At 38.1% G+C, this 26,194-nt stretch overlaps 4 protein-coding genes across 8 annotated transcripts in view; 2 read left to right on the top strand and 2 right to left on the bottom strand.

Moving 5' to 3' along the window:
• Positions 1–12,434, top strand: part of dip2bb (disco-interacting protein 2 homolog Bb) — a 42,823-nt gene extending 30,389 nt beyond the window's left edge. For 2 of the 4 annotated variants that reach the window (XM_055026732.1, XM_055026725.1), the window contains 21 exons: positions 172–308; positions 414–494; positions 593–720; positions 1,168–1,282; positions 1,356–1,557; positions 1,679–1,791; positions 2,053–2,076; positions 2,972–3,052; positions 3,142–3,265; positions 3,356–3,477; positions 4,294–4,405; positions 5,000–5,109; positions 5,794–5,924; positions 6,027–6,195; positions 6,270–6,440; positions 6,708–6,769; positions 7,582–7,639; positions 7,736–7,810; positions 7,909–8,083; positions 8,728–8,851; positions 9,047–12,434. In XM_055026732.1, coding sequence (XP_054882707.1) covers positions 172–308; positions 414–494; positions 593–720; positions 1,168–1,282; positions 1,356–1,557; positions 1,679–1,791; positions 2,053–2,076; positions 2,972–3,052; positions 3,142–3,265; positions 3,356–3,477; positions 4,294–4,405; positions 5,000–5,109; positions 5,794–5,924; positions 6,027–6,195; positions 6,270–6,440; positions 6,708–6,769; positions 7,582–7,639; positions 7,736–7,810; positions 7,909–8,083; positions 8,728–8,851; positions 9,047–9,299 — 2,567 coding nt within the window. In that variant the 3' untranslated portion in view covers positions 9,300–12,434. The remainder of the gene's footprint in view (positions 1–171; positions 309–413; positions 495–592; positions 721–1,167; positions 1,283–1,355; positions 1,558–1,678; positions 1,792–2,052; positions 2,077–2,971; positions 3,053–3,141; positions 3,266–3,355; positions 3,478–4,293; positions 4,406–4,999; positions 5,110–5,793; positions 5,925–6,026; positions 6,196–6,269; positions 6,441–6,707; positions 6,770–7,581; positions 7,640–7,735; positions 7,811–7,908; positions 8,084–8,727; positions 8,852–9,046) is intronic. The other 2 variants (XM_055026741.1, XM_055026734.1) reach the window with 1 other exon arrangement.
• Positions 12,435–13,207: 773 nt separating this feature from the next.
• On the top strand, positions 13,208–18,682 carry atf1 (activating transcription factor 1). Of its 2 annotated transcripts, XM_055026864.1 has the most exons (8): positions 13,208–13,367; positions 14,159–14,262; positions 15,472–15,594; positions 15,948–16,042; positions 16,126–16,259; positions 16,525–16,707; positions 17,090–17,243; positions 17,854–18,682. In XM_055026864.1, the coding sequence occupies exons 2-8, from the start codon at positions 14,164–14,166 to the stop codon at positions 17,996–17,998; spliced, it is 933 nt and encodes a 310-aa protein (XP_054882839.1). In that variant the 5' UTR covers positions 13,208–13,367; positions 14,159–14,163; the 3' UTR covers positions 17,999–18,682. The 2 variants fall into 2 exon arrangements, with proteins under 2 accessions (XP_054882839.1, XP_054882842.1); XM_055026867.1 differs by lacking the exon at positions 14,159–14,262 and having other exon boundaries at positions 17,854–18,680.
• A 130-nt stretch (positions 18,683–18,812) lies between these two features.
• LOC129357979 (putative methyltransferase-like protein 7A) lies at positions 18,813–20,998 on the bottom strand. The gene is made up of 2 exons (XM_055026875.1): positions 20,501–20,998; positions 18,813–19,141 (listed from the first exon to the last, which is right to left on the bottom strand). The coding sequence occupies exons 1-2, from the start codon at positions 20,996–20,998 to the stop codon at positions 18,905–18,907; spliced, it is 735 nt and encodes a 244-aa protein (XP_054882850.1). The 3' UTR covers positions 18,813–18,904.
• A 228-nt stretch (positions 20,999–21,226) lies between these two features.
• On the bottom strand, positions 21,227–23,701 carry LOC129357992 (putative methyltransferase-like protein 7A). Its single transcript, XM_055026879.1, has 2 exons — positions 23,150–23,701; positions 21,227–21,747 (listed from the first exon to the last, which is right to left on the bottom strand). Exons 1-2 carry the CDS (start codon positions 23,642–23,644, stop codon positions 21,514–21,516), a joined length of 729 nt encoding a protein of 242 aa, XP_054882854.1. The 5' UTR covers positions 23,645–23,701; the 3' UTR covers positions 21,227–21,513.
• Positions 23,702–26,194: the final 2,493 nt, after the last annotated feature.

Below are 26,194 nucleotides of genomic sequence, written 5' to 3'. Positions count from 1 at the left end.
ACTCTATCAGTTTGGAACAAGTCATCTGACATGTCATGTTAGTATGGTCAAACAAATCCCATACTTCACTGCAGAAGACATGCCCCTGACAGAAAAGCATCCGGATTATAGCCAGCATGTTCAGTGTCATTGTTTAAGGTTATTTCATGGTTTCCCCTTTTGTACTTTCAGCTCTGATGTGTATAGTTAGGCCAGACGGGCCTCCTCAGTTATGTAAAACCGATGAGATAGGAGAGATAATAATCAACTCCCGTGCCGGAGGCACCATGTACTACGGCCTGCCTGGACTCACCAAAAACACTTTTGAGGTAAATGAAGGGGGGAAGATGATCCAACAGCCTGCTGTGTGTGTGTGCTGACAGGAAGGGAGAGTGGAGCTGTTTAATGTGGCTTTCTCTCTGTAATTTGCACAGGTGATACCGGTTAATGCTAATGGAGTTCCTATTGGAGAGATTCCATTTGTGCGGTCAGGACTCCTGGGGTTTGTTGGCCCAGTAAGAGAAACTCATTATATCATATCTTGTGTGAAACCCGGCTCCCTCAACATGCAGCATACTGACTCAGCTTTTTGCCCCTCCTCCCACCTTCACAGGGCAGTTTGATCTTTGTTGTGGGGAAGATAGAAGGCCTGCTGATGGTGAGCAGCCGTAGGCACAACGCTGACGACCTGGTGGCCACCGCTCTGGCTGTGGAGCCGGTTAAGACGGTGTACCGTGGAAGGTAGACATGCATGTTTCAGCGTGTGACTGATGATTTCTCTCTTTATCACTACTGACATCTAGTGGTTGAAAGCAAGCATAGCATGTAGAAAAATGCAGTTGAACAGTTCTGTTCGTTGCAAACCTTTTTATGTCTCTTCACTTCATAATTACAAACTTTTTACTAGGAATTAATGTAAAGTATTGCGTAATTGTGATGTGGAGAAAAATGATGCGTGATAAACAATTGAGAATAAATTTGACCTGTTTGTCTTCATTCCCCCGAATAAAATCCAGTGCATTTGTGCAGTCAACAATATATTGTCTTCTGAGCTACTTTATGTTGTTTTCTTTATGTAAGTTACTAAAGGGATATGTATACTTTTTATATTTTCACAAGGCTGACAGACTGTTTCTGAATTCTCTGAAAAGTCTTCACTCTTTGTTTCTGTTTCTATTTCTATGTCAGGATCGCTGTGTTTTCAGTCACCGTGTTCTATGATGAGAGGGTTGTAATTGTGGCAGAGCAAAGGCCAGACGCCAGCGAGGAGGACAGCTTCCAGTGGATGAGCAGAGTACTTCAGGTAAGCGAGAAACGTCTCAATTAATGTTTTCAAACAACCAACATTTGACCTGGTTTCCTGGCTTCCACTCCAGGCTATTGACAGCATCCACCAGGTTGGCCTTTACTGTCTGGCTCTGGTCCCGGCCAACACCTTGCCCAAAACACCCCTCGGCGGGATCCACATCTCTGACACCAAGCAGTTCTTCTTGGACGGGAACTTGCACCCTTGCAACATCCTGATGTGCCCCCATACGTGTGTCACCAACCTGCCGAAGCCCCGCCAGAAGCAGCCAGGTGAGTCTGACATCTTCTACCTTAAAACAAGAATCATAATTAACTGTGATGAAAAAGAAATCTTTTTAAGTTAAATCAGTGTTGGGTTTTCGATGCTTAAGGATGCTTTCCTCTTTCGTAGTCGGTGTCGGTCCTGCATCCGTCATGGTGGGGAACCTGGTGGCGGGGAAGCGGATCGCCCAGGCTGTAGGGAGGGATCTCGGCATGATCGAAGACCAGGATCTGGTCCGAAAGGTAGTTTAACACACATGTTCAACCAAACACTAGATCCTAATCTATTAAATTACTAATAGCATCTGCCGCTAAATAAGCTGCAGGAATGATGAATGATGAACACGCAGATACATTTGATACTCAATATTGGTGTTATAGTTATAAAAGTGATGATTGGATACCATCCACTGCCACAACAGATTCAAAGATTTGTTTTACAGAAAAATCTGGATTTTTCTTTCCTTCTGCTCTGTGTGTTTTTTTTTTTTTTTTTGGATGTAGCTCTGTATGTGGCCCACTGTGATGGTAAGAACTGCAGTCCTCGCTGGCATGATTCCCCACACCTGTGTTTATGCTGGTCGTGTGTTAACCTGTGCAGTGCTGCATGCTTGTTTGATTTTTATAAGATATGCATCCTCTGATATTCACTACCTCTCACACCCAAGTTGTTATAAGAGCTGTGTTGACTCAGAGCAGAGTTGGGTAGTAACTAGTTGCTTTTACTTGAGTAACTTTTGGGAATAAAATTACTTTTGGGACTACTTTTCCTCTGCTGGACTTTTTATTTTTACTTGAGTAATTTTTATATGACGTATTACTACTCTTACATGAGTAAAACCTCCACCTATTGTTCTTCTCTGAATGAAGAACAAACTTTTTTTAAACTAAAAGATAAGCGGATCCATACACACTCTTTAAGTTTTTTGTCTGGAAATGCCACAAAAGTTTTATATTAAATTAAATTGATTTGGAAAATTTTTCTTTTGTCTGATTTTGTTTTTTGTAATTATGTTGTTTATATTAATTATTTTTCATTTAGTTTCTTAAATTACCAACTTTTGATCTTATTTTGATCTGTTTGATGTTTTTTTTTTTTAAATATTAAATTACTGATGTTTTCATCAGTTTCTCAACACTTGAATAATCTCTTTACCAGAAAAATGCTTGAGTAATTTCTTGGAGAATACGTTTTACTCTTAGTTGAGTGAAATATTTTGTTCTTGATTAAACTTTTTGGGTTTTCTACCCACCTCTGACTCAAAGTGAGAGTTATACATTATGTTGGATGTTTATGTTGGATTGTTTGTCACTGAGCTGTGCAGCCTCAACGCACAACTTTACTTTTCTCCCATCAGAATTTGTAATTGTTTGCGCTTCTATAGATGTGCTGTTGTTCATTAGTTTTCTCACCAAACTGCAGCATCAGTATTTGACTGAAGCTCTTCAGTGGAGGGCCCAGACTGACCCAGACCATGTTCTCTATGTTCTCCTTAATGCAAAGGTACAAAGTTACTCCTATCTGGTTTGTCCAACACTGATTTCTGCATTGCTACATCATGTGTCTTTATCTCCTCTTTTTTTGCCCTGCAGGGTGTGACAGTTGGGACAGCGACCTGCGTCCAGCTTCACAAGAGAGCAGAGAAGATAGCAGCTGCCCTTTCTGAGAAAAGCAGCATCAACACCGGGGAGAATGTGGTGCTGCTCTATCCTCCTGGCAAGTTGCCTCTAAAGATGACTTATTATGAGACTGAAATGATTTACATTTTTTATAACCATGCGGTTGTGTCCTCCATGTTTTCCCCAGGGATCGATTTGATCGCGGCCTTCTACGGCTGTCTCTATGCTGGCTGTGTTCCGGTCAACGTCAGGCCTCCGCACCCGCAGAACCTGGCAGCAACTCTGCCGACTGTTCGGATGATAATTGATGTATGCCTGTGTTTTCATCTCGTTCCTGTTAAATAATTATGCTAACATTTATGCTGAGATATAATCAGAAACTTGGAGATACTTAATTTATTTGGATATTTACAATGCTTTGCAAATAGAAAAGCATTAATACTCTCTGGAGGGCATTAATAACTCCTGTACTGTCGACAAATTCTCCACAATTTCCAAAGCTCTGCTTGTTGTGTTTGAATCAAACCCTGCTTCTCCATAACTTTCCCCCTGACCTGGTCGCTGTGCTCCTTGTTCGTCACGATACTGTTTGATCGCCAATATTCACTAGCAAACCTCTGAGGCCTTCACAGAACAGCAGGATTTATACTAAAATTAAACTACATCCAGCTTGTCTCTGTTTTAGTCGATTTCTGAAGGCAATTAGCTTCTCTGGAGCCTAACATATGTTTCTTCATATTTTAAATTGCAAAAAACTTTCTCTCTAAGTGACAAATATGCCATATTTTGTGTTGGTCTTAAGCACAATGGCTTTGCAAAATTAATCTTTGTGGTTTTAATGCAAAAAAAAAAATTGTGGTTCAGTTCAAGGGGTACAGCTGCTGGCTGTTTTAACTCGTGATCAGATCATCGATATTCTTCATGTTTAACAGTTGAGTGACCTGATGAACACACGTCTTGTTTACAAAACAACTCTAAATCAGTAGCAACATCAGCTGAACAATTCAACATCAGAAAGTGCGATCGATCATGTTGCATGATTGGGTGTGTAGATGTTTGTTCTTCGCTTAGATTTTGCAGCAGCTTCTGCTTTCCTTGTGAATCATATCTGTGTTTTGTTGCCAGGTCAGCAAAGCTGCTTGCATCCTCACCACGCAGAACCTCATGAGGATCCTGCGTTCCAAAGAGGCTGCAGCATCTGTTAACATCAAAACCTGGCCAACCATCATTGATACGGGTAATAAACCCACTGATTCAGTTCAATTTAAACATTTAGGGACAATTCATAACATGTCATCTCAAGACACATGAGAAAGAAAAAGGTCAGTTCAATCCAATCATACATATGTTCAAATTGATCCGAGTTAACAAACAACCCAGTAAAGTTCAGTTCATTATTAGAATTGTTTAGAAACATTTTCTATGTACTGAAACCCAGCAGATTTCATTGATTTAAAGCATTCACTCCTCCTGGACAGGAATGTTGCAACAACAGGCAGTCGCTCACATTGTGTGGTTGACTTTACAGTAATCCCTCTTATTAGTCATGCATGTAGCGACAGTGAAGAGGAAAACTCCTCTTTTAACAGGAAGAAACTTCCAGCAGAACCTAAAAAATAATAGAAGCACAACCTTCTGAAACATGTCACCTTCAAGCTTGGTTTTTCTATTAGCTTCTAACGATTATTTTTTCATTTCTCTATACAAGATTCTCTAAAAATGAGTTATAAGAGATACATACCCACAAAATCTTATTTAACAAAACATTAATTCTTGCTGTTCTACATATATTTTCTTCCTTTTAAAAGCGTTGCCTTGTTATTGTTTGCAGATGACCTCCCTCGCCGACGCCCTCCACAGATCTACAAACCTCCCACAGCAGAGATGATCGCTTATCTGGACTTCAGCGTCTCCACTACAGGCATGCTGACCGGCGTCAAGGTGAGAGATCCTGCTTCTCGCACGTCTCTAGTAAAATTCATTTCTAAAATATAACAGATTATCATGATATAAAAAAAAATACTTTAAATGTCATTATTCCTATATGTAATGACTATTTCGGCATAATCAAAATAAAACTGTTATCACGATGAGGCAGGATTGAGATCTAATGTAAATGTTCTCATCTAGACAGCCTTTTATTGTGACTGTGACAAAAATAATGAAATGTTGTCAGATAATCAGACACAAAAACTGAATAAAATCATTTTAATTTCTTGTCATCTTGAGATAATGATGCGATAAACATATTATCACTAAAAGAAAACTCACTTCTGAGTGATAAAATAAAGAGACAAAACCAGGTTAATGATTTTATTATCCTGAGAAAATGACACAATGACAACCTAACGTCCAATTATTACTGAAGGTTTTGTCATCTCAAGATTATGATTAAGTGAAGCAACTTTTGCAACAAAGCAAACTTGAGATCTAATCTTTTCACGACCAAATCAAATGTAAGATTTTGTCTTGACATAAAAATATAAAGAAATTGCTTGTATCACAAAAACAAGCTTGAAGTTTTATTGCCTCAGATTAATGAAGTTACAAAACTCTACTTGGGAGCATATTTGAAAAGGAGCCAGAAAATAACAATAGTAAAAACCTTTTCTGTGTTCATCACAGATCTCTCATGCAGCTGTCAGTGCCCTTTGTCGCTCCATAAAGCTTCAGTGTGAGCTTTACTCTTCTCGCCAAATTGCCATCTGTCTGGATCCTTACTGTGGTCTGGGCTTCGTCTTGTGGTGCCTTGCAAGGTGCAGTAAAGCCATCACTTTTTTTATGTTTTCTTTGTGTCTGCACTGGTTTTCCTCAGATCTTGATCTTTTTTTCTTTTTTTTTTTTACTTTAACCTTCAGTGTTTATTCTGGCCACCAGTCAATCCTCATCCCTCCCTTTGAGCTGGAGAGCAGCGTGTCTCTGTGGCTGAGCACGCTCAGTCAGTACCGCATTAGAGACACATTCTGCTCCTACTCTGTTATGGAGTTGTGCACTAAAGGACTGGGCACTCAGACTGACTTACTGAAGGTGAGGGCCCACACACACAATCAGGGTTTGTGGCAAACAAACTTGGATATGATCGTTGTCTGGTTGTGCTTAAGGCCCGCGGGGTGAACCTGTCGTGTGTGCGGAGCTGCGTCGTGATAGCAGAGGAGCGTCCTCGTCTCGCCCTCTCCCAGTCCTTCTCCAAGCTGTTTAAGGACGTGGGACTGTCGTCCAGGGCTGTCAGCACTGCTTTTGGCTCCAGAGTTAACCTTGCTATCTGCCTGCAGGTAAACCAAACATCAGCAGTTGTTCTGTTTGATTTACATACTTTCTTTGGCCTGAACAATTGTAATAAAAAGAATCAAGGATTGGTAATATTTGTATTTTTATTGTTTAAAATATGCTAACCCAGGATGGGTTGCACTGTCCGTTTAGCTCAAATCAGTTTCTTTATGTAGATTTTTTTTTTTTATATATTATTTTATATTTGCAGTGATATAATTCAGTATGGATTTTCAACATTAAAAATGTCTGACCTTTTTTGCGTGCCAAAGGGAACCACAGGCCCTGATCCCTGCACGGTGTATGTGGACATGAAGTCTTTACGTCATGACAGGTAGGAGCACAGGGCTTCGTTTTTAACTAAAACCCTGTGATTAAATAAACCACTCAAAGCTTTTAAGCATCAAAACTGAGCTTTGCCAATATTTAATAAGTTAGAAATGTTACTTTTTTGGCAAAAAGTTTTAAACTCTGATTCTATTTCTGTATTGTTATGAACATAATGCATTTACCGGTACCCTGAGTTTTGAATAAAATATATTTTAAAAATGCTAAGGATCAAATTAATAACCGTTTTTCTCTTAAAAATATGTTTAAATTTGATGCTGTTAACCATAGCAGCTCAAAACCTCTTTGTCTAATAAGTTCTGTATTATCTGTTCACAACATCCTTTAAAGGTTTTAGATTATATTTTGTCTATTCCCGTTTATTATAAGAGCTCAGGTACTCGACATTCTCATTCATCTTTGAATGCGTTCAGTTTTAGAAACATGCCACATTTTTTTCCTTAAGTTGTTTACTGCATCTTAAACGGGACGCAAATTGTGATTTTTTTTGTCGTCTCTTTGAAGTATTTAATATTCTTCTGTGATAAAGACATGATATGGACAGCAGCATATGTTGGTGTAAAAGCTGCATCATGCAGCATTAATGGCGAGTTACTCATACCATCTGTCTGAACTTGTCCAACACCATCACAATCTTTAGATTCTCACGTTTTGTTCTGGTGATGCACCAGATGGTTCCTCGCCTCGTCAGTTCAAAGGATGCAGGAATTTCAAAATCTGATTCGTTTGAATACAGAACAGTTTTCCACTTCACCTCAGCCAGCTTTACAACATGGTTTATGTTGCTGGGTATTTCAGAGTGAGGCTGGTGGAGAGAGGAGCACCTCAGAGTCTTCCTCTGATGGAGTCTGGCAAGGTGGGAAACGTAAAATGAACTCCGCTGTAATAGACTAGTTTGCTAAATCCTCACACAAAAAACACGTTGATGATATATTGTTGCCATTTCTTTAAGATTCTGCCAGGCGTCAGGGTGATCATTGTGAACCCAGAGACGAAAGGTCCACTCGGTGATTCTCATCTGGGGGAGGTAATGTGGCTGAAGTTGCTTGTTTCAGGCAACAGCGTGTTTGTACCAATACATAGCACTCCAGGGTTGAACAAACAATTTTTGTTTCTCTGGCTCAGATCTGGGTGAACAGCCCTCATAATGCCAGCGGTTACTACACCATCTACGGTGAGGAGAGTCTTCAGGCCGCCCATTTCAACACCAAGCTCAGCTTTGGAGACCCGCACACTTTGTGGGCCAGAACCGGATACTTGGGATTCGTGAAGAGGACAGAGCTGCTGGATGCAAGTGGAGGTAAAGAGGCAGATCAAACTCAAACGGACTCAAATTAAGTTAGTCAGTCTAACTCCAATGAGACAATTGGAGTTAGTAAGTTATTAGTAAGTTATTGCTGAACATATTTGTGGATAATTAAATATGTTTGAATATACAGGGCTTGTAAAAACAGGTCATCAGATGATTTAGGTATGTAAAAATGCATAAAAGACTAAATAAATTCCAGCACTTCTGGTGATAATGCTTACATTTTTACAAATTGTTCCGTGGAGATGTCGCAACAAAGTTTATCAACAGTTATTGACAAAGCTTTCAAACTTTATTGACACTGCTTGAACTTTTCCACATTTTCTCTCATTATTAGCTGCAAAATAATAATATAAACAAAAGTATTTTGGGGGTTTTCCGCAACAATTCAACACAAGAAAAATTATCTATAATTTAATTTTTTTTTTACAAATTGCTCTTCCTTCCACTCTGCTCCCTGGTGTCACTTTGTTTTGGTCTATCACGTAAAATGCTGATGAGAAACTCATGACTGTGCAAAGGCTTTTGCAAGGCACAACCCTCTATTCCCTATAATTACAAAGAGAGAAGTTCCCTCCTACAGTAACTGAACAAAATTTTTCTTTGCACTCTGCAAACATTTCTTTATGTCTCAGATCGGCATGACGCTCTATTCGTGGTTGGTTCACTGGACGAGACGCTAGAGTTACGAGGGTTACGCTACCACCCTACTGACATCGAAACATCCGTGTCACGAGCTCACCGGAGTATAGCTGAGAGGTGAGGGTGCCGCTGATGCTTTTCTAAGCCTAAAAAGCTTTCTGTTTCTGTTTCCGATTACATTTTGGCAACATACCAGCTCACTCCTGTGCCTCTTTCTCTCTCTTTCTGTGGTTTCTATCATAATTTTTCTTTTTTTTTACGGGGGCTTTAAACCTCGCTGACATAAATCCTCCTCGCTCTCGTCCCTCGCAGTGCTGTGTTTACATGGACCAACCTGCTCGTCGTGGTGTCGGAGCTGTGCGGCTCAGAGCAGGACGCGCTGGACCTCGTTCCTCTCATCACAAACGTGGTTCTGGAGGAGCACCACCTCATCGTGGGCGTGGTGGTGATCGTCGACCCGGGCGTCATACCCATCAACTCCAGGGGAGAGAAGCAGCGCATGCACCTGCGTGACTCGTTCCTCGCCGACCAGCTGGATCCCATCTATGTTGCGTACAACATGTGAGGAGCTTGTGGCCATCCGGGTGTGATTTCTGGATGCGTCTCCTGCAGCATCGCGCTAATGACCGGGCTTGATGGAGTGTGTGCGTGTGTGTGTGTGGCGAGCAGGAAAGCATGAAACACGTGTACAGACACGCAGCCATGTGTGACACCAGCATATTTACACCACTGCATGTCTGTGTTTGGGGTTGAACACTGTGTTTTTTCTATGAACATAAAATCATGCAGACAAGGCAGTTAACGAACACCGTGAGATGAAAAGCAAAGCAAAGTCTCTGATGCACTTTTTTTTTGTGTGGAAATGACAAAATAAGACAACAGGTCAATTTTGATAACAAAAACTGTCGTCCTGTCTTGGTGAAAGTCTGTCCTCTTCATGTCCACACAGAGCTTCTGGTCTCAACACAGCTTGAAGTATTTTTGTATGTGCAACTTTCAAGCAAGCTCACCCACCAACGCATGTCTTGAGCCCCTTCGTTTCATTTCTTGGCAACGTGGATAAGTAAGAGGACAAGCCATGAAGACAGACCTCTGTCTCAGCCAGTGTGCAAACTTAGAAATATATTCCCGCTTTTATCGAAACCAAATAGATAATTCCTGCTTTGATATATTTCCTGCCTTACAAAACTTCAGCCATACATTCCTATCTTAACTTTTAATAAAATTGCTATTGATGGCTTTCAGATTCTTCCTTAACCAGTGGAGCAAAAGTTCTGACAAATATCCAAAAGGGATGATAACAAAACAAGAGCCCATACTCTGTACTGTAACAAAAAAAAGGTCTCTTTGTATTTTCAATATTGTATGTCACTGTATAGATATTTTTATTTGTATAAATGTATAATGGTTTTGTTCACCTCTCTCAGCTGCTCCTTTCTGAATAAGTAACTAAGCTGGGAGGCTGTAACAGTAGCAGGAAGAATACTGTAAATAGGATCTAACAGTTAAAAGTACTTTTATTTGGGGATATTAGCTATATATGGGACGGGAAGATGAATAACTTTAAATCATTATGTACCGGTATGGTTATAACATTGCACTTTTTGAAGAAAAAAATGATCTATTTTATTATAACAATGAGGCATTATGAGCATATGGTTCAGGAGTACGTTATTCTGAGCAGAATAATTCACGTTTACTGGGAGGGCTATCACTGTTAATGCAGGAACTTTCCCCGTTAGTGTCTGTAAGGAAGGCTGCAGAACTAATAATATGACTGTTTTCAGGCAGACGGGTTACTTTGTGGAAAAAAAAATATATATATATACAAAATGATGTCCACTTCTGTTCATCCCACATCCATGGCCACCATGCTGCCAAACAGGTATGAACCTCTCAGCTGTGTAAAGCATTGTGGAATGATAATAAGTTCAAATTAGGTTCCTCTCAGCATTCAAAAACTCAAAACTTTTTTTTGTTTTTATGTGTTGGTGTTTGTGCAACATTTTGTATATAATTACTTTGAATTCTCAAAGCATTGTTGTTTGTACTGCAACAGGCAGAAAGTTGTCAACATGTGTCATAAATTATTTTCTGTAGCGAGTCACTGGAATATTTAAGCACTTGTGAATGCAGCTGCAGGCTGAGCCACATGCAAGGCGCCATCCAGAGGAAAATAAAAACACCTGCAGAGACGAGCATAAAAACACCGCCTCTCATCAAAATCTTCTATTCAGAAGTTTGTGTGAGCATCGTGTTAATTCGGGGTTTGTTAAGTGATTGTACCACAAAGAGCTTTAATGACTTAATAAGCCAGAACTGAGTGCACAAGTATGAACTTTCCCTTAACAACACAGGATCAAAGTAATAAAATAAGCTGATATTTACTCATATGGTGCCAGTATTTGATCTGGTGTCCTTTACAAACTTACAAGAAAAATCTATATAAATGCAAACTTGTGTGTTTGTTTTGTATTGTCATTAAACCCCAAAAAGAGAACAGCTAAGATCGAATTATTTCTCAAATTTATACACGAGATAAGTGTCTGTAAACGTTTGACCAGCAATCATGTGCTTTATCATTTAAAGACTACATAATGACTTGCACAATGTTTCAGTGATGAAACCTTTGTTTCAGCCTAGAATTTTTCTGATTCTTCTTAATTTTGTCTGGCTTTGCCGTTGCCCCATTTTACCATTTAAACAAGTGTAGCCCAATTTTGGAGTGATTTGCAAACCTCAACGGTAATCACAAACATCAAAATAATGCACTTTGCACTGTTGAATAGTTTTTGCCACATCCTGCTTCACATGAAACAGAGCCCCATTTAACGACATAGGGTCCAACAGTGCTTCATCTTAGCTATAACCTTTTGTTTCATCGTTGCAGCAAATTGTTGGCATGACTCGGCCACGAAGGGACTGGCTCGGTGTACATCTCATTTTTGACATAGTAAAAGAGATAAACAGGTATGAAACTGTAACTTCAGGGAGTAAAACTGGTAAAACAGGACTGGACCTGGTGATCCAACAAGTATGAAAGAGCGGGATCCATAAACTGGATATTTGACTAAAGTCTCTGCAAATTATCAGAGACCTGAAGCGAAAACCAGAATCCATCTACCTGCTTTGCTAGGAAGTCTACAAGGGCTTCTTCTGGTTCTTACTCTTTCTTTTCCAACTTCAGATTTCTTATACTATGCAATCCTAACGATGGTGCAATTTAATTTCAAAGCTTGCACAGTATGGAAAAATAAACATGCTAATTTTTTAAAGACTAAGAAAACTGATCAGTTTTACCCAGTAGTGTACTTAAGATTGCATTCATCTCTACTGAGTTGTCAATATTTTGTGTATGCACTCTGAATATGTTGTATATTAATTACTCTGTGAAATCTACATTTGCTTCATGAGGGTGTGATCCACTGTCTATGGAGGTGTTTTAACTCAATATGTTAAATATTAAGTGGTACACCCTTTACCATTTTACTTTCTATCATTTTGGTTTGTTGTACTTTGTTTTATACTTAATGTATAAGTAATGCAGAATAAATCGAAACATTTAATCATACAATGTGCCTCAATATTTCTGTAGTTATACTAGTGCATAGAGAATGGCAGGTACTGAAATGATAGACTTTACATTATTTGACAATAGCTTCTTTTAATGTGAATTTGTTGTGTTGTATTATTTGTTCAGATATTCCATATTTCTGCAAAGTGATTATAAAAAAAATTGAAACCACATACCATGTTGGAAACTTATATAGTTCCTTGTAAAATAGGGACAAGAATTTCAAATTTTATCATAATTTATTCATAATCGACATGATGCATAAAACATCTCCAGTAAAAATTTACTTTCAGATGCAGAGCACGCAAAAAAGAGCAAATCCAAGAGAAACAAACTGCATTTTTAATGGTCAGTCAAGACCTGACTGACCATTAGAAAAGCTTCAATTTAAAGTAGATGGGAATATATAATAATAAGGAAAGACTGAAGAAACATGTCTGTATTATATTACTTTTATTTAGAGATGATAATTTGAATGAACTCTACTTCCCCAGTACAATTTTGGAGGCATGTAAAAAAAAAGCTATTAAAGCACAGATTAATATCTATGACTTAATACATGTTTAGTGGGGAGCAGAATTTAAGTAATAAGATCATAATCCATTGAATTATTGCACAACAGAGGTATTATTACACAAGTGCAAGTATATTTGTTTAAACCTTACATACTTTGAACAGAAAATTTTCCCACGTGTTTTTTTACAACTACAAGTGCAGAATTACAATATGCAATAATATTTTATTCTACTATAACACTGTTTTATTGTACAACTCCTGCAAACTCCAACTTTATGGCACGGCACGCTCAAACTTTTTCCTCCAATCACAAAGCTCAAAGGAATAATTACGTAATCCTTCTGTACACACAAGCCCCACCCATTTCCTTTGAGGGGGGAGAAAAGTGGTCAGCTATTTTTTTTTTTAGCTGACATCTTCGTGTTTTTAGCTGTTAGCCGTTACCGCTAAGTAAATTTACAGGTTCCTACCGAAATAAAAGTCTTTACACCAATTCCCCGAGCTTCACGCTGTGAACAAGAACAGTCCCACTTCATTGAGAAGGTAAATTATCCATCTGGCTGAGCGGTACTTTTTGTACTCTTCTGTCTGCCTGCTCCGCTCTGGCCGTAATGGCGGCTCGTCGCTTCGTCAATGGCTCGCGTTCTACGAAAAGGGAAGGTGTAGTTAGCTTAATGGCTCCTCGTATCGCTGACGTCTTTTGACGCGATAAGTTGCGTGCCAGTGACAGAGTTACATATATTTGCTCACTGAGACTAAAAGCTCATCCATGCCGTATACCAGCCTAACGAAACTTGCCAAGCATATAATTCAGAAACGGTTGCTTTTTATCGTTCTAAAGTGGATTGCATCCGCTTAAGTGGTTAGCCACCGTTAACTAGTAGCTCTAACATTAGTGAGCTCGAACGTTCTGGAAGTGAAAGCTCTGGATTTTGAAGTGCTGGGTTTTTTCGTTATAAAGTTGCACATTTTATAGCATTGGGCATCAAACCAATGAGGGTAAAAAGTCAACAGTATTGACTCCAGGTCCCTGCAGTGTTTCGTAACTCGATATTAACGTTACTAGCATTGCCAAATTTGAGTGAACCAAAGAGGAAGTCGTTTTCTGGCTGACTTTTTATTTCAGATCATAATTGATCTGAAACAAAAAGTAACGAGAAGGCGGTTTTTAGTGGTTGCGCATATTTAAACGTTTATTTAGGCGCAATCAGACGGAGCGTGCAGCTTGGCGCTTTCAGAAAAGCATAAAACGGGAAAAGGAAACGGCGAGGCACAACAACTGTTGTTACGTTAGAGTTGCTGTGAGTCAGTAATATTGATTTATTTTTTCTCAGTTACTATGGAAGAAGTACAGCAGGGCAGCAATGGCACTGAGTCACAGACTGCAACCATTCCCACTACCATCACATCCTCTCAGTTCTCACAGATAGCGCAGGAGGTAACTAATATATGCCATTAAAAAGAAAACCTGCCATTCCGTGGAACTATACAAGCTCGTTTAGCATTAAGAAGTGAGCACAGTTGCGACTTTAAACTGTGGTTAGTACTCGGCTTATAATGTAGTACTAATCCAATTCAAAATGACGCAAACCCTGCCCAAGTGCTGCAAAAAAAGTTGATATCTATAATCTTTTTTAAATTGAAAAGCTACAGATCAAAACTATCACACATAAAACTAATATAACATTATTTAAAGCGCTTGATTTTTATATTTGTATGTTTCCACTAAGAATTTTTCTGTGTGAGAACTAACATTGAGTTTGAGTTTTTGCAAATTGAGTGCCAAAAAAATCTCACAAAGTAATATAAATCTATCAATTCTGTTTGTAATTATTCATATGTTTCCCTAGTTTCTTCAAATGTAAAAATTTCTGCATTAAAAGTTATTTAAATATATAAATTAATTGAATTCGTGTTTAAATATATATTTAATTCAAGTATGATATCACTGTGTTTAAAATAGTAGAATTATTTTTTGTAAATTACCTTTATGTGGCATTTTATGTGCTGAACTGCACTGTGCAATAATTTTGATTGATTTGATGAACAAAGACAATGAGTCTATTTTAAATCAATTAAACTCACAAGAGCATCCTTGGTCCAGCCCCTCATTTCTATGGATACAGCTGATTCAACATATGTAATCAATAAAATGAGTAACTCATTCCATAATAACGATGTGCATTTACATTATCAATATATTTGTTTTGAATTTTAAAAATCTTTAGTAACCTATTTTGATAATCTTCCACTGATTTAAAAACAATATTGTTATTAAGTTGGATCACTTTTGGAGCTCTAATTGTACAGACTGTTTACAAATATAAATTATGTATTCATAGGGACGCTTCATGGTAAAGAATGGTGTTGTTGTCGCTGTCTTTCCAAATTAAGTTTTCTAATGTCTGAAGTATGTAAAATAACGCGTTACATTTTTATAATAAGAACATTGCATTTATGACTCTTGGCTTCAAATCTTTTTTAATGTGTAAGTAAAAAAAAAAAAATCACTTAAAACGTAAGTGTAAATGAGATTACACATGGTTTGTGTGTTTGTTTTTACCTGTTTAGGAAATTTTCTTAAAATGATGTTTTATGCAGCAAACCATTTTATGTCTTTATTTTATTTCTATTTGAATTTCTCTAGATGTCATTGGGAGGCTCTTCTGTGGCTGTTGTGCAACTGCCTGGGGGTCAGTTTCAGGTTCAGGGAGTGATCCAGTCTGCACAGTCATCAGTCATTCAGTCCCCTCAAGCACCGAGTGTAACGGTGAGCACAGCTGCTTTTCTTTGCACTCATGTTTTTCATTCTCACTGTTCTAATCTAGACAGGAAAATTGCAAACCACATTTTCTTCCATCATATATATCAAATTGTCTTGTCTACGCTCTAAACCTTCAAGTAAAAAGGGTATAGTTAAACAGTTGGCATAAAGATAAGATTTCTTGACTGCTGTGTGAACTTTTTTTTTTCAGTCATTATTTTAATATGGTTGTAGTGAGTAGTTTTCTAGCTTTACAGTACTATAGCACACCTTCTCAATCAAAATAAGATTTTTGTTCACATGTAAGAAAGGATATTGTACTACTACTTGCTCTTATAACTTCACCTTCTACTGCCAAGGCCCAGGGTAGTGATAGTGAAGATTCACAAGACTCCTCAGATAGTGGAACAACCCAGAAGACCAGAGAAATACTGGCAAGGCGGCCGTCATACAGGTAAGAAGTTGATCAAATTAAATCCCAGAAAGCGCAGCATTAATGTGATTTGAGAAATCACTCTTAATTATTTTGTCCTGCAGAAAGATCTTCAATGACCTTTCATCTGAGGAAACAACACACATAGAAGGAAAGGATAGCAGCCCAGCATCCACAGGAGTGACAGGTGTTACTGTACAAAGCACACCAATCTACCAGACCAGCACCGGCCAGTACAGTAAGAACGGCTCCTTCAGCTTAAAGCGAATACATAGATACTAACAACAACATTGGATGTGGGGATGTCTGAAGCTCACTTGATATTTGTAATTAATTTTAGTGTGCAGTACTTTTGAATTCTGTAATGGAGTGAAATATGCAAACAAGTACATCTAATGAAATAAGAAATATTGTTTCCTGTCATGTTTTAACTTTACTACCAAGAACGTGTTTTTTGTTGCTGTTGTACCGTACCAAGTTCTAATTCTTTTCTTCATAATTAGTTACCATAGGTGCTAATGGCACAATCCAGCTGGCATCTCCAGGGTCTGAAGGCATTCAGGGTCTACAGGCCGTCACAATGGCCAACTCTGGTGCAGCACAACAAGGAGCTACCATCCTGCAGTATGCCCAGACACCCGATGGCCAGCAGATACTCGTGCCTAGCAACCAAGTCGTAGTACAAGGTGAGCATTTAGCTTATTCATCAAATTTTGTTTTGCCAGTATTATTTATTTATCTTATTTTGTAATTGAAATGGGCAACAGGTTAAATGTTTCCCAAAAAGCATTTAAATAGTATTCAGCTACGTTAATAACAAATAAAAGCAATTCCAGAAAAACTCTATTAATCATCGCCCATATGAGAGTTATTGACTCCAAGGGCTACTGGCAAAAAAAACAGTTTCAAAGTATTGAATGTATAAAGGAAAATAAAAAAAAAGGGTAAGAGCAAAGATTCTCTTACAAATAACACATCCAAAGTAAAATATGTTGTGGCGTAGTCACAATATAAAACTCCCAGTCAAATGCTGAAAGTTGTGACAGAATTCATACGATCCATGTTTAGGTGCCGGAGGAGAGGTGCAAACGTACCAGATTCGGACAGCGCCCACATCTGCCTCCCTTCCTCAGACTGTTGTGATGAGCTCTCCTGTTGGACTGTCCCAGACTAAAACTGATGATCCAACACTAAAGAGGGAAATCAGGCTTGCAAAAAACAGGTAAATACAAAGTTTGGTGGCTGACCTAAAATGCCCACAGCAGTTTGGACAGAACAATGTTTTCATTCTGAAAAAAAAAATAGATCTTTCAAAGGTGCCTTTGCTGATTGGTTAGCAGATCATTAATGAGAGTTTAAACACTGCTTCTAAACTCCCAGCACAGTTTTTAATGAGTCAGGATAAGTACAGCATTTACACAGATTATTTTCTAGAACTTTTTAAAGTACAGAAACATTTGGTTTCCATTCATAAGACTTTTTCCTGCTTCCATTTTCTAAAGTGAAAAATATCTTTATCTGCGTTTTTAAGTTGTTGCTGAGCAGAAAAGGTTTTTCAGTAGTCACGCAATTTGGCTGCTGCGGCTACTGGACATGATGTTATCTGGCTAAGATGGGCCTGAATCAGCTCAGGTCCCCTCTAGACACAGAAAAAAAAAACAATCAGCCAAAAAAACTCATTATTAATTCATATTCATTCAGTTGTTTTCTGTGTGAGGTGAACCTTGCTTTTTCACACCATCGTGTCGCTATGAGGATTTGTACTTTGAAAAAACAATGCATTCATTCCATGGTTTTAAAGTTGGAAGTACTGATGGTTTTCCTGGTTTCAGGGAGGCTGCTCGCGAATGTCGGCGGAAGAAAAAGGAATATGTCAAATGCCTGGAAAACCGTGTTGCAGTTCTGGAGAACCAAAACAAGACACTGATTGAAGAACTGAAAACATTAAAGGATCTTTACTGCGTTAAAACAGGATAAACTTTTTCAATCCATATCGAGGCGGTGTGAAATGACACAGCTCTCATTCATTTGGACAAGTCTGGGTTTCTGGGAACACTTCATTTCAGGCTGAAAGCCTCCAGTCCTTTTCTTCTTCTTTTTTTTTTACTCTGATATAAAGTGACTTTTGGCAGTGAGATTTACTGGACAAATTGGCCATTTTCCAACGGCTGTTTTTTTTTTAAGCAAAAAAGAAAGAAAAAAAAATGCTAACGCTATAACATTTATAGTTGTGTACATTTTTAATACTGGGAGGTTTGAAATTGTGAGCTTTAACGTTGAGTCTCAGTTTCCAAATGTATCCCTTTCCTATTTTCTTGTGTTTTTAAACCTGTTGCTATTGGAGTTAATTGACCGGCATTTGCAGAATTTTGACTGTATAAATATCACAAAGATGCAATTTCTTTTAATTATGTGAACCAGCAATCCCCCTCTCTTCCCTTTTTAAAAAGATGTTACAACTGTCATTCCTTATATTTGTGCAATGGAGTATAAAGGGTATCAGAAATATTAAATGTGGTTTGGTTGTTACTTGGCAGTTACTTTGACAATCAGGGAAAAAAAGCACAAAGTCCAGGTAATATTTATTTGTACATCTTGGGAGGAGTGAGAATGAACAAACAGTATATGAAATGTTGCTGATTCGGTGAGTAAATAAATATATTTTCTCTCAGTATAATGTGTGGCTGTTTGTTGCATTTCTTGTGCATGAAAATGTTGGTAATTTTTGCTCCTTAAAATTTGATCTGTTGCTATGAGTTGTTTCTTCTGTTGATTAAGAAATGTTTCACCATTTGGTCTGAATTTAAAAGATAATTTATTTGAAAAGAAATAAATTAATAAGTAAGTCTTAACTAACTAGAAACAACAACAAAAAAGCATATTTCATTTAATCGAATATCCCATGATGTGTGGCCTGATCATTAAAGAAACCTCCGGAGCCTCTGTGTGTTTTAGGTGAAGCTCAGCGAAGCCAGCTGCCTCCAGGTCTCTCCATGTCGCTCTGGTGACCATGCAGCCATCTCCAAGGAGGCACCACAGAGGCTCGAAGACGTACTGACAGAAGTATGTCCACGTGGAAGGATCAGACACAACGTGCTCCAGAAAATACAAGGCTCCTCCCTGAAAGAGAAAACCAACAGCAGGTGGGGTTTCTGAGTGCTCAGGTTTGATCCGGTACAGACCCGACATCCTTCTGGTTCTGACTGGTTAAGTCTGCAGTGAGGCTTTCAGCAGTTTAGCCTGAACTCAAACATTACAGGGATCTAAAGTGAAGGGGAAATTGTTTAAAGCCTGCACCAGTCGTGTATTTGCTTTTGCGTCATGCTTGCCTTAGTTTACTTTGAGGCATCCCTGATTTTCTATGAAATGTGTTTTCCAACAAGGATCTAAACTAGCACAGAGATCTAGACTGCCTTGATAAGAAGACATGTTGTGTTGGAATTTGAACCAAAGAAATGCAATATCAGCACAGTAAAGTCCTGCTGGGTTGAGTCGTCTTACTCTTTAGAACTATACATACAGATGAAAAGTATCATTTTAAAAATGTATGATTAAATATGCACAACTAGATTATTTTTAGGTAATACAATGTCAACATTTAATCTGTATTAAATATTAAATTAAGTGGTGCTTAAGAAATAAATGGTGACTTGCAAATTACGCTACACACATAAAGATAAACTTTACATTTTCCTTTGCAGATATACACAAGGTTTACATATTCCTCATTAAGAACAACTCAACCTCAGACCGATTTGATTCAAATAACTGGATTTAGAGCTGGACTTTGGGCCAGTTTAGCACAGGAATATTCTCATTATATTGCAGCTCTGGTTATCATCAAGCCATTGTTAAGGTGAACCTCAGCTGCGGTCTTAAATCTTTTCCAGTCTCCAGCAGGTTTTCTTTTAGGATTACCCTGATTAGCTCCAAACAGTTTACTTTGAAGCCTGACCAGCCTTCCTGAAACATAATGGTGCTGCCACCACTATGTTTCACCATAGGGACGGTGTGTTCATTTGAAATAACAAAATGACTTTGAGCCCTATGTCCAAAATGGGGCTCAGTCATTTTGTTATTGTCTGACTGGAGAACTTTCTTCAAAATGTTTTCTGTCTCATCCATACACGGTGAGCAGCAAACATGGCATTAGGACTTTTCAACAATGGCTTTATGCCTGCAATCTTTCCAAAGGCCAGATTTGCAAAGTGCATGACTGAACAGATTTGCATTACTGTGATTTTCCTCTTTTTTTTCCTGGTTTAAGTTTTCTTGTATTCACTGATTATTTCTCTAACAAACATCTGCGTCCGAGAACAGCTGCATTTATGTAGCGATTAGATGACATTCAGGAGGTGCAGTCAGTAGGTTGATTTCTGAAAGCAGTCGGTTGCTCAGGACGCACTGGTCTCTCTCACCACATCCCAGTTAAACGTGTTGTTTAGCTGTGCAAGTTGCTGTAGGTATCAGAAAACTCACACTTCTGAGAATGCGTCGGGCCTCCTGCAGGACCCTTCCCACGTTGTCCACAGAGCACAGCACCAGCGTGCAGACCACGACGTCCACTGACCCGTCCTCGACTCCTGTCATGTCCTCACCAGAGAGAACTAACACCTCGTCATAAGTCAGGTGCTCGTTTGCCTCCATGCTCATACGCAGGTACGGCTCCATGTGCGGATTGGGGTCGGTGCAGATCACCGTGCAGCCGTAGGGGTAAAACCTGAAGTTTGCTCCACTGCCACAGCCGATTTCCAGCAGCCGCAGAGTCCCGTCAGCGTTTGCGAACCTTCCGAGGTTCCGAAACAGTTCTCTCTTCAGCTTGTGGGTTTTATCGTTGTATGAAAATGTTACGTTGTAGGCGAGGAAGGGAAACACTCGTTTGTACATGCCACGCAGGCCAATAACCCGCAGTAGATAAAAAGGGGTGCTGAATGCGAAACAAAGTAGTCTGCAAAATTTCATAAAACAAGGCCGCATGTTCCCTTGAAAAACGGTTTAAGTGCAACAACGACTGAAAAGACTAAAGCAGATGATAAGATTAAATTGTAGTAGTCTCTTTCTACCACTAGATGGCAACAAAGGACAACATTGCGGTAGTTTCTCCTATTTTCCTTCCTTTTGCATCCAATGAGGATCTGAGTTAAGTTTGTGTGACCCAAACTCAATCAGGAATAAATTATTCAGCAACAATTTTACATTTTCAAACAATCTTTTAATCTTATTTGATTACATGGTTCGTAGTGGCTTCACAGATAAGTGATAGCACAGCAATTTATATTCCCTATAAATATAAAGTAATATAAACATTAGTATTGTATGTTGTCTTTAAACGGATACAATCTTTACAAAATACATTTTCTTGAATACAAAAATTAAGATAAGTGCTCTTTTCTCCTCATAATCATCTCAAAAGCAATAGGCACAATACAAAGCTTGGCATATTCATATACTGGTAGTCAAGATAACGTTTTATAAAAGTTATTATCAGGAACTTATTTCACTGCATAGCCTATTATGTGCGGATTGATCATAAACATAAGTTTTGCTTGAATGTGTCTGAGTTTGAGCTCAGAGAATCCAGCTTCCTCCAAGTATTTCCAGGTTTCCCGAGTGACTTCGCACCCGTCCCCAAAGTAGTACCATGCAGGCTGGAGGACGTGCTGGAAGAAGTACGACCACGTCAAGGGGTCCGCCACCACATGCTCCATGAAGAAGAAGGCGCCGCCCTGAGAGGCAAAGATTTAATATTTGTAAGTATTATAAAGCTTATTACAACTTAAGTCAAATCAATTTGTTTTTTTAGTCTTTGTGGCAGAAATTGGTTTAGTTCATTATTTCACGGGGAACTTTATACATTTACTACAAAAGCTAAACTTTAAACCATGCAAAATGCTAAACTTGGATAACAAGGTCTGATGAGAAACATTTTTACTTGAACATTTACAAGTTTTAGGTCAAATTGTTTTATATTTTAACAGGTGGAAATGAATGACATTATTACTGCCCTACATGGACTCTAATGCCTGACACAGCATATCTACATAGTCTGGTCCTATTTTTCAGTACCTATTAGCTAAGCAGGGGTTTCCCATAACAAGATGCACCAAGGTTTTAAAAAGTTACACTTTAAAAACTGCTACAAAGAAAAATTATGACCTTAGTTTTCTTCTTTTAAAAAGATACCAGGGAATTTAACAGAGTATCAGAGTGTCCGTATGAAGCAAAGACTAACAAAGCACCTCCTTCCTCCACCATTTGCAGTGGTTACCTGGCTGACAGCTACTTTTCCACAGATGGCAAATTATTTGGAAGTGATGATTTGAAATAGGAACAGGTTGGTCAGAAAGTAACACAACATGGCTGAGTGTGTGTGATTAAAATGTAACAATAGTGAGCCATTTAAAAATATTTTTGCAATTATTAGTCTGTAAGTAGTATGTTTTAAATAAAAGAACAAGACATGCTACATTATTGATAACTAAAACATAACACTCATAGGATCCCAAAACACTAAACAACTAAAATACGACAATCGCTCTTTCCCAATCCTTCTGTTTCTCTCCAAAGTGTTAATATGCTCCGTCTGAGAAGCATTCATTTCTCTGCCAAAAAATAAATAAATGAGTTTAAGGCATGTTCTTATGGCTTTACATTTGAATGCCAGTTCCTGTGCAACAGGTTACATAACTGAAACCCGATATTTCCAGTTCAGGCAATGGGAGGGAATAAGAAGCCATGATAAGAAAAGAAAATATTTGCAGCTCAGCAAAATCTACAACTAATTAATGACAGCAGGGTGAGTCAACAACTGTTTGCCATCAGTTACTGTGAGTTAATGACTGAGAAAAAAAACTTTCAAAATATAGTTACAGTTTCTTAATGTTTTTATTCCATTGTTTTATTCATTCAGACTGATGAAAATTAAGACCCTAAGTTTTAATATGTCCCCACACCTCACAAATGAGCTCATCTGATCTTCAGCCCATCATCCAGGTTCATAATTACGTCACATTGCACAAGGACTAAGCTGAGCAGAACCTATCACACGTTTCTTAACAACGTGGCTGCAGTTTCCTCCTGGTTGGTTCTGAACTACTGAAATACCCCCCCAGTTCAAAAACCTCTTACTGGTCTCAGGATGCGGTGCGCCTCTCTCAGGGTCTGCGGGATATCCCCTACCGTGCACAGCACCAGGGTGCACACAACAACGTCCGCAGACTCGTCCTTTACTGACGCCATGTCTTCCCCAGAGGCCACCACGAATTGGTCAAAGGTGAGGTGGTCGTTCTGCTTCATGCTTTTCTCCAGATATTTCTTGAAGTGAGGGTTCGGATCGGTGCAGATCACCTTGCAGCCAGGCGGGTAAAACTCAAAATTTGCCCCAGAACCGCAGCCTATTTCCAGAAGTGTGAGTTTTTGACCAGGCTTGGTGAACTCTGACAGACTGCGAAACAACTCGGTTTTCTTATTGTGCATGATCTTGTTGTAGTTCACCGATATGCGTTGCTGCAAAAAGGGAAAGACGCGTTTATAACCTTCGTACAGACCGAGGGCTTTGATGATGTGCATCGGGATGCACAAAGCGTTCACCACCAGGGTCCAAAAGCTGATTGCAAGACTCATCTTTACTCACGATCCCGTCCTGCTGGCGCGCCGTGCGGAACCAGCGTCTGAGTTAAATACAAGCCGTCAAAGTGAAACAGGGAAGGGCCAGCGCGACGTCCGCTGCGGATTTTCAGAATAAAAGTTGTCAAGTGCGCATATGGGGGGCTTGGTTTGAAGGGAAGTGAAATACTTGAAAAGCTCACATATTTGTTTCGTTATGTGTAACATTTGAAGTGTATAATGACCTCTGTTTAAACCTTTAATAAGAACTTTAGTCATAACTTTACATAAGGCACCCAGATGGCTTTGGTGAGTTGTTGGTAAACAATTTCAAGGTGATTTAAAACCTTAAAATTAGTTCATTTTTCTAATACGTATTGTCTTGAACTGATTATTATTATTATTATTATTATTATTATTATTATTATTATTATTATTATTATTATTATTATTATTATTACCTATGTAGCACCTTCATAGATTAAATGCTTTGTATTAAAGCCACTAGCAAAACAAGTTGTAGAGAAATCAATTAGTGTTGTCTTCAGCAACAACATCCTATTTAATTGTGCTGTATTTTATTTTCACGGTTGTTTGACTTGTTTTTCAATGTGTTTGTCTGTATTGGAGGACTGTGTTCTGGGTTTGCCCTGCATTTCACTGCTGTAAATGCAGGGCAACCACTGGAATACAATTTCTTTACATTCAGGCCAGAAAAGCTCCTGGAAAGGTTAATGGCGTGCAGGAAATGGATGCAAAGATAGTTTATTACAGATATTTATAAAATATTGAAGACAATATTGTTTATATATTTTAGTTAAAGAAATAATACAGCATGTGTGTATAAATAATGATTATAAGTTACTTTAAATTTGCAAAACAAAAATTAAAATGACTAATAAATTTAACTAAATTATTACTTTAAAATATAATAAAAATTAACCCCATTTGTCTGTTACCTGTTTATGCAACTCTTGTAATTGGGTCCCACCGTGAACCTGCAAGAATAAGTGTTTAGATGTTTTCATTGTACTCATAGATTAAATATTGCCACCCATAAGTAAGTATATTATTTAAAGTAGGCTTTTTCTATCATTTTGATTTTTGCTTGTGAAGTTTATGCTGAACTTGTGAAGTTTGTTGCTCGATGTTACATCATCCTTATGGCTCTGCAGACCCCCCAAGATTTCAGTTTTTATTTCCCTTTTTGGACGTGTTGAGCGCAGTTCTTCATTCTCCCACGAGAGGGCGACAATCATAAATATTAGGTTGAAAATACTCAGAAATCAAAATAGTGACCAAATGTGAGCATTGTAGACCAATGTGTTTCTTTTTTATTTTCATATAAAGGATTTTCAAAAAGTGGGCAATGCTACATTGGACCTCATAAAGTCACACACTGTTTAATGAATAATATATCAAACAGGAATATATATTTAAATAAGTATTTAAAACCACAAAAGACCATGCCAAGTGCAATTTTCATATATTTATCAAATAGGAGCACATAATATTTGAAACACATAAACAGTAATATTTAATATAAAGAACAAACATTCATTTTATAGACTAGACGCTCATAAATGTATTTAAATAATCGTATTCCAGTGGTTAAAAAATTTACCTTGTTTTCCTAACGGTATGGTAAAATGATGCATCTTAAGTTTTTTTATCCGACCTTTATTGATTCAGAGGCACATAAGCCTGACTCAAAAAAATTTGAAGCACTTTTATTTCAAATGGATTGACAAAAGTTACATACTTTGTATTTGTATTTTCAAAACAGTAATAAACGAAACTCACACATAGATAAACTCAGCTGATACAAAGACTGGTGTTTTCAATACTTCTATACAATACATCTGAAAACGTTTTGATAAAATATAGAAAATGATCTTAATCAAAGGTTGTTGTTTTCAGAATATTCAAATTTCTAATATGACTTTATTTCTATGTTTGCTGATAAAGAGGCATTGATGGAGTAATTTATTTACACAAAACATCATTAGTATGTAATAATGGAAACCATAAAATACATTATTTAATATCTAAAACATTTTGGTATCCAAAAGACACAGACAGAGCCCAACATGAATGGTACATAGACTGCACTTCTGCTACTAATAAAAATTATATATTCTAACCACTTATTATTATTTTGTAGATGGCTGCCTGCAAAAACATTTTTGCATTTTTTTTAGCAGATTTTAATTGAAGCAATGATGACATTGATAATCTTGATGCATATAATGACAATTATCATGACATATTTTCCCTTTTATATCGTCAAAGTTCAGATGAAGGCAAATGCAGCTGGCATTTTTTTTATAACAAACTTATACAATCAATATTTATGTTATAAAAACACGAAAGTATTTGACACCAAGCATAAAACTAAAGAAAGATTGCAGATAAAGTTGCCGAGCACAATATTTGTGCGTGTCGTTTTAAATGAACGTCTTTTTGTGCTTACGACGCTGCGGTCTCTTGCTCGTTATTGGGAGTGAAGGCATTTACCGACACTCCCTAACAATTTGCTGAGAGTCATCAATTATGCAGGGCAGCGGC

This window comes from Poeciliopsis prolifica, unplaced genomic scaffold (assembly GCF_027474105.1).
Source record: "Poeciliopsis prolifica strain line A6 unplaced genomic scaffold, Auburn_PproV2 SCAFFOLD003, whole genome shotgun sequence".
NCBI classification, from domain to species: Eukaryota; Metazoa; Chordata; class Actinopteri; order Cyprinodontiformes; family Poeciliidae; genus Poeciliopsis; species Poeciliopsis prolifica.
This window is presented reverse-complemented; position numbering and strand designations above follow the sequence as displayed.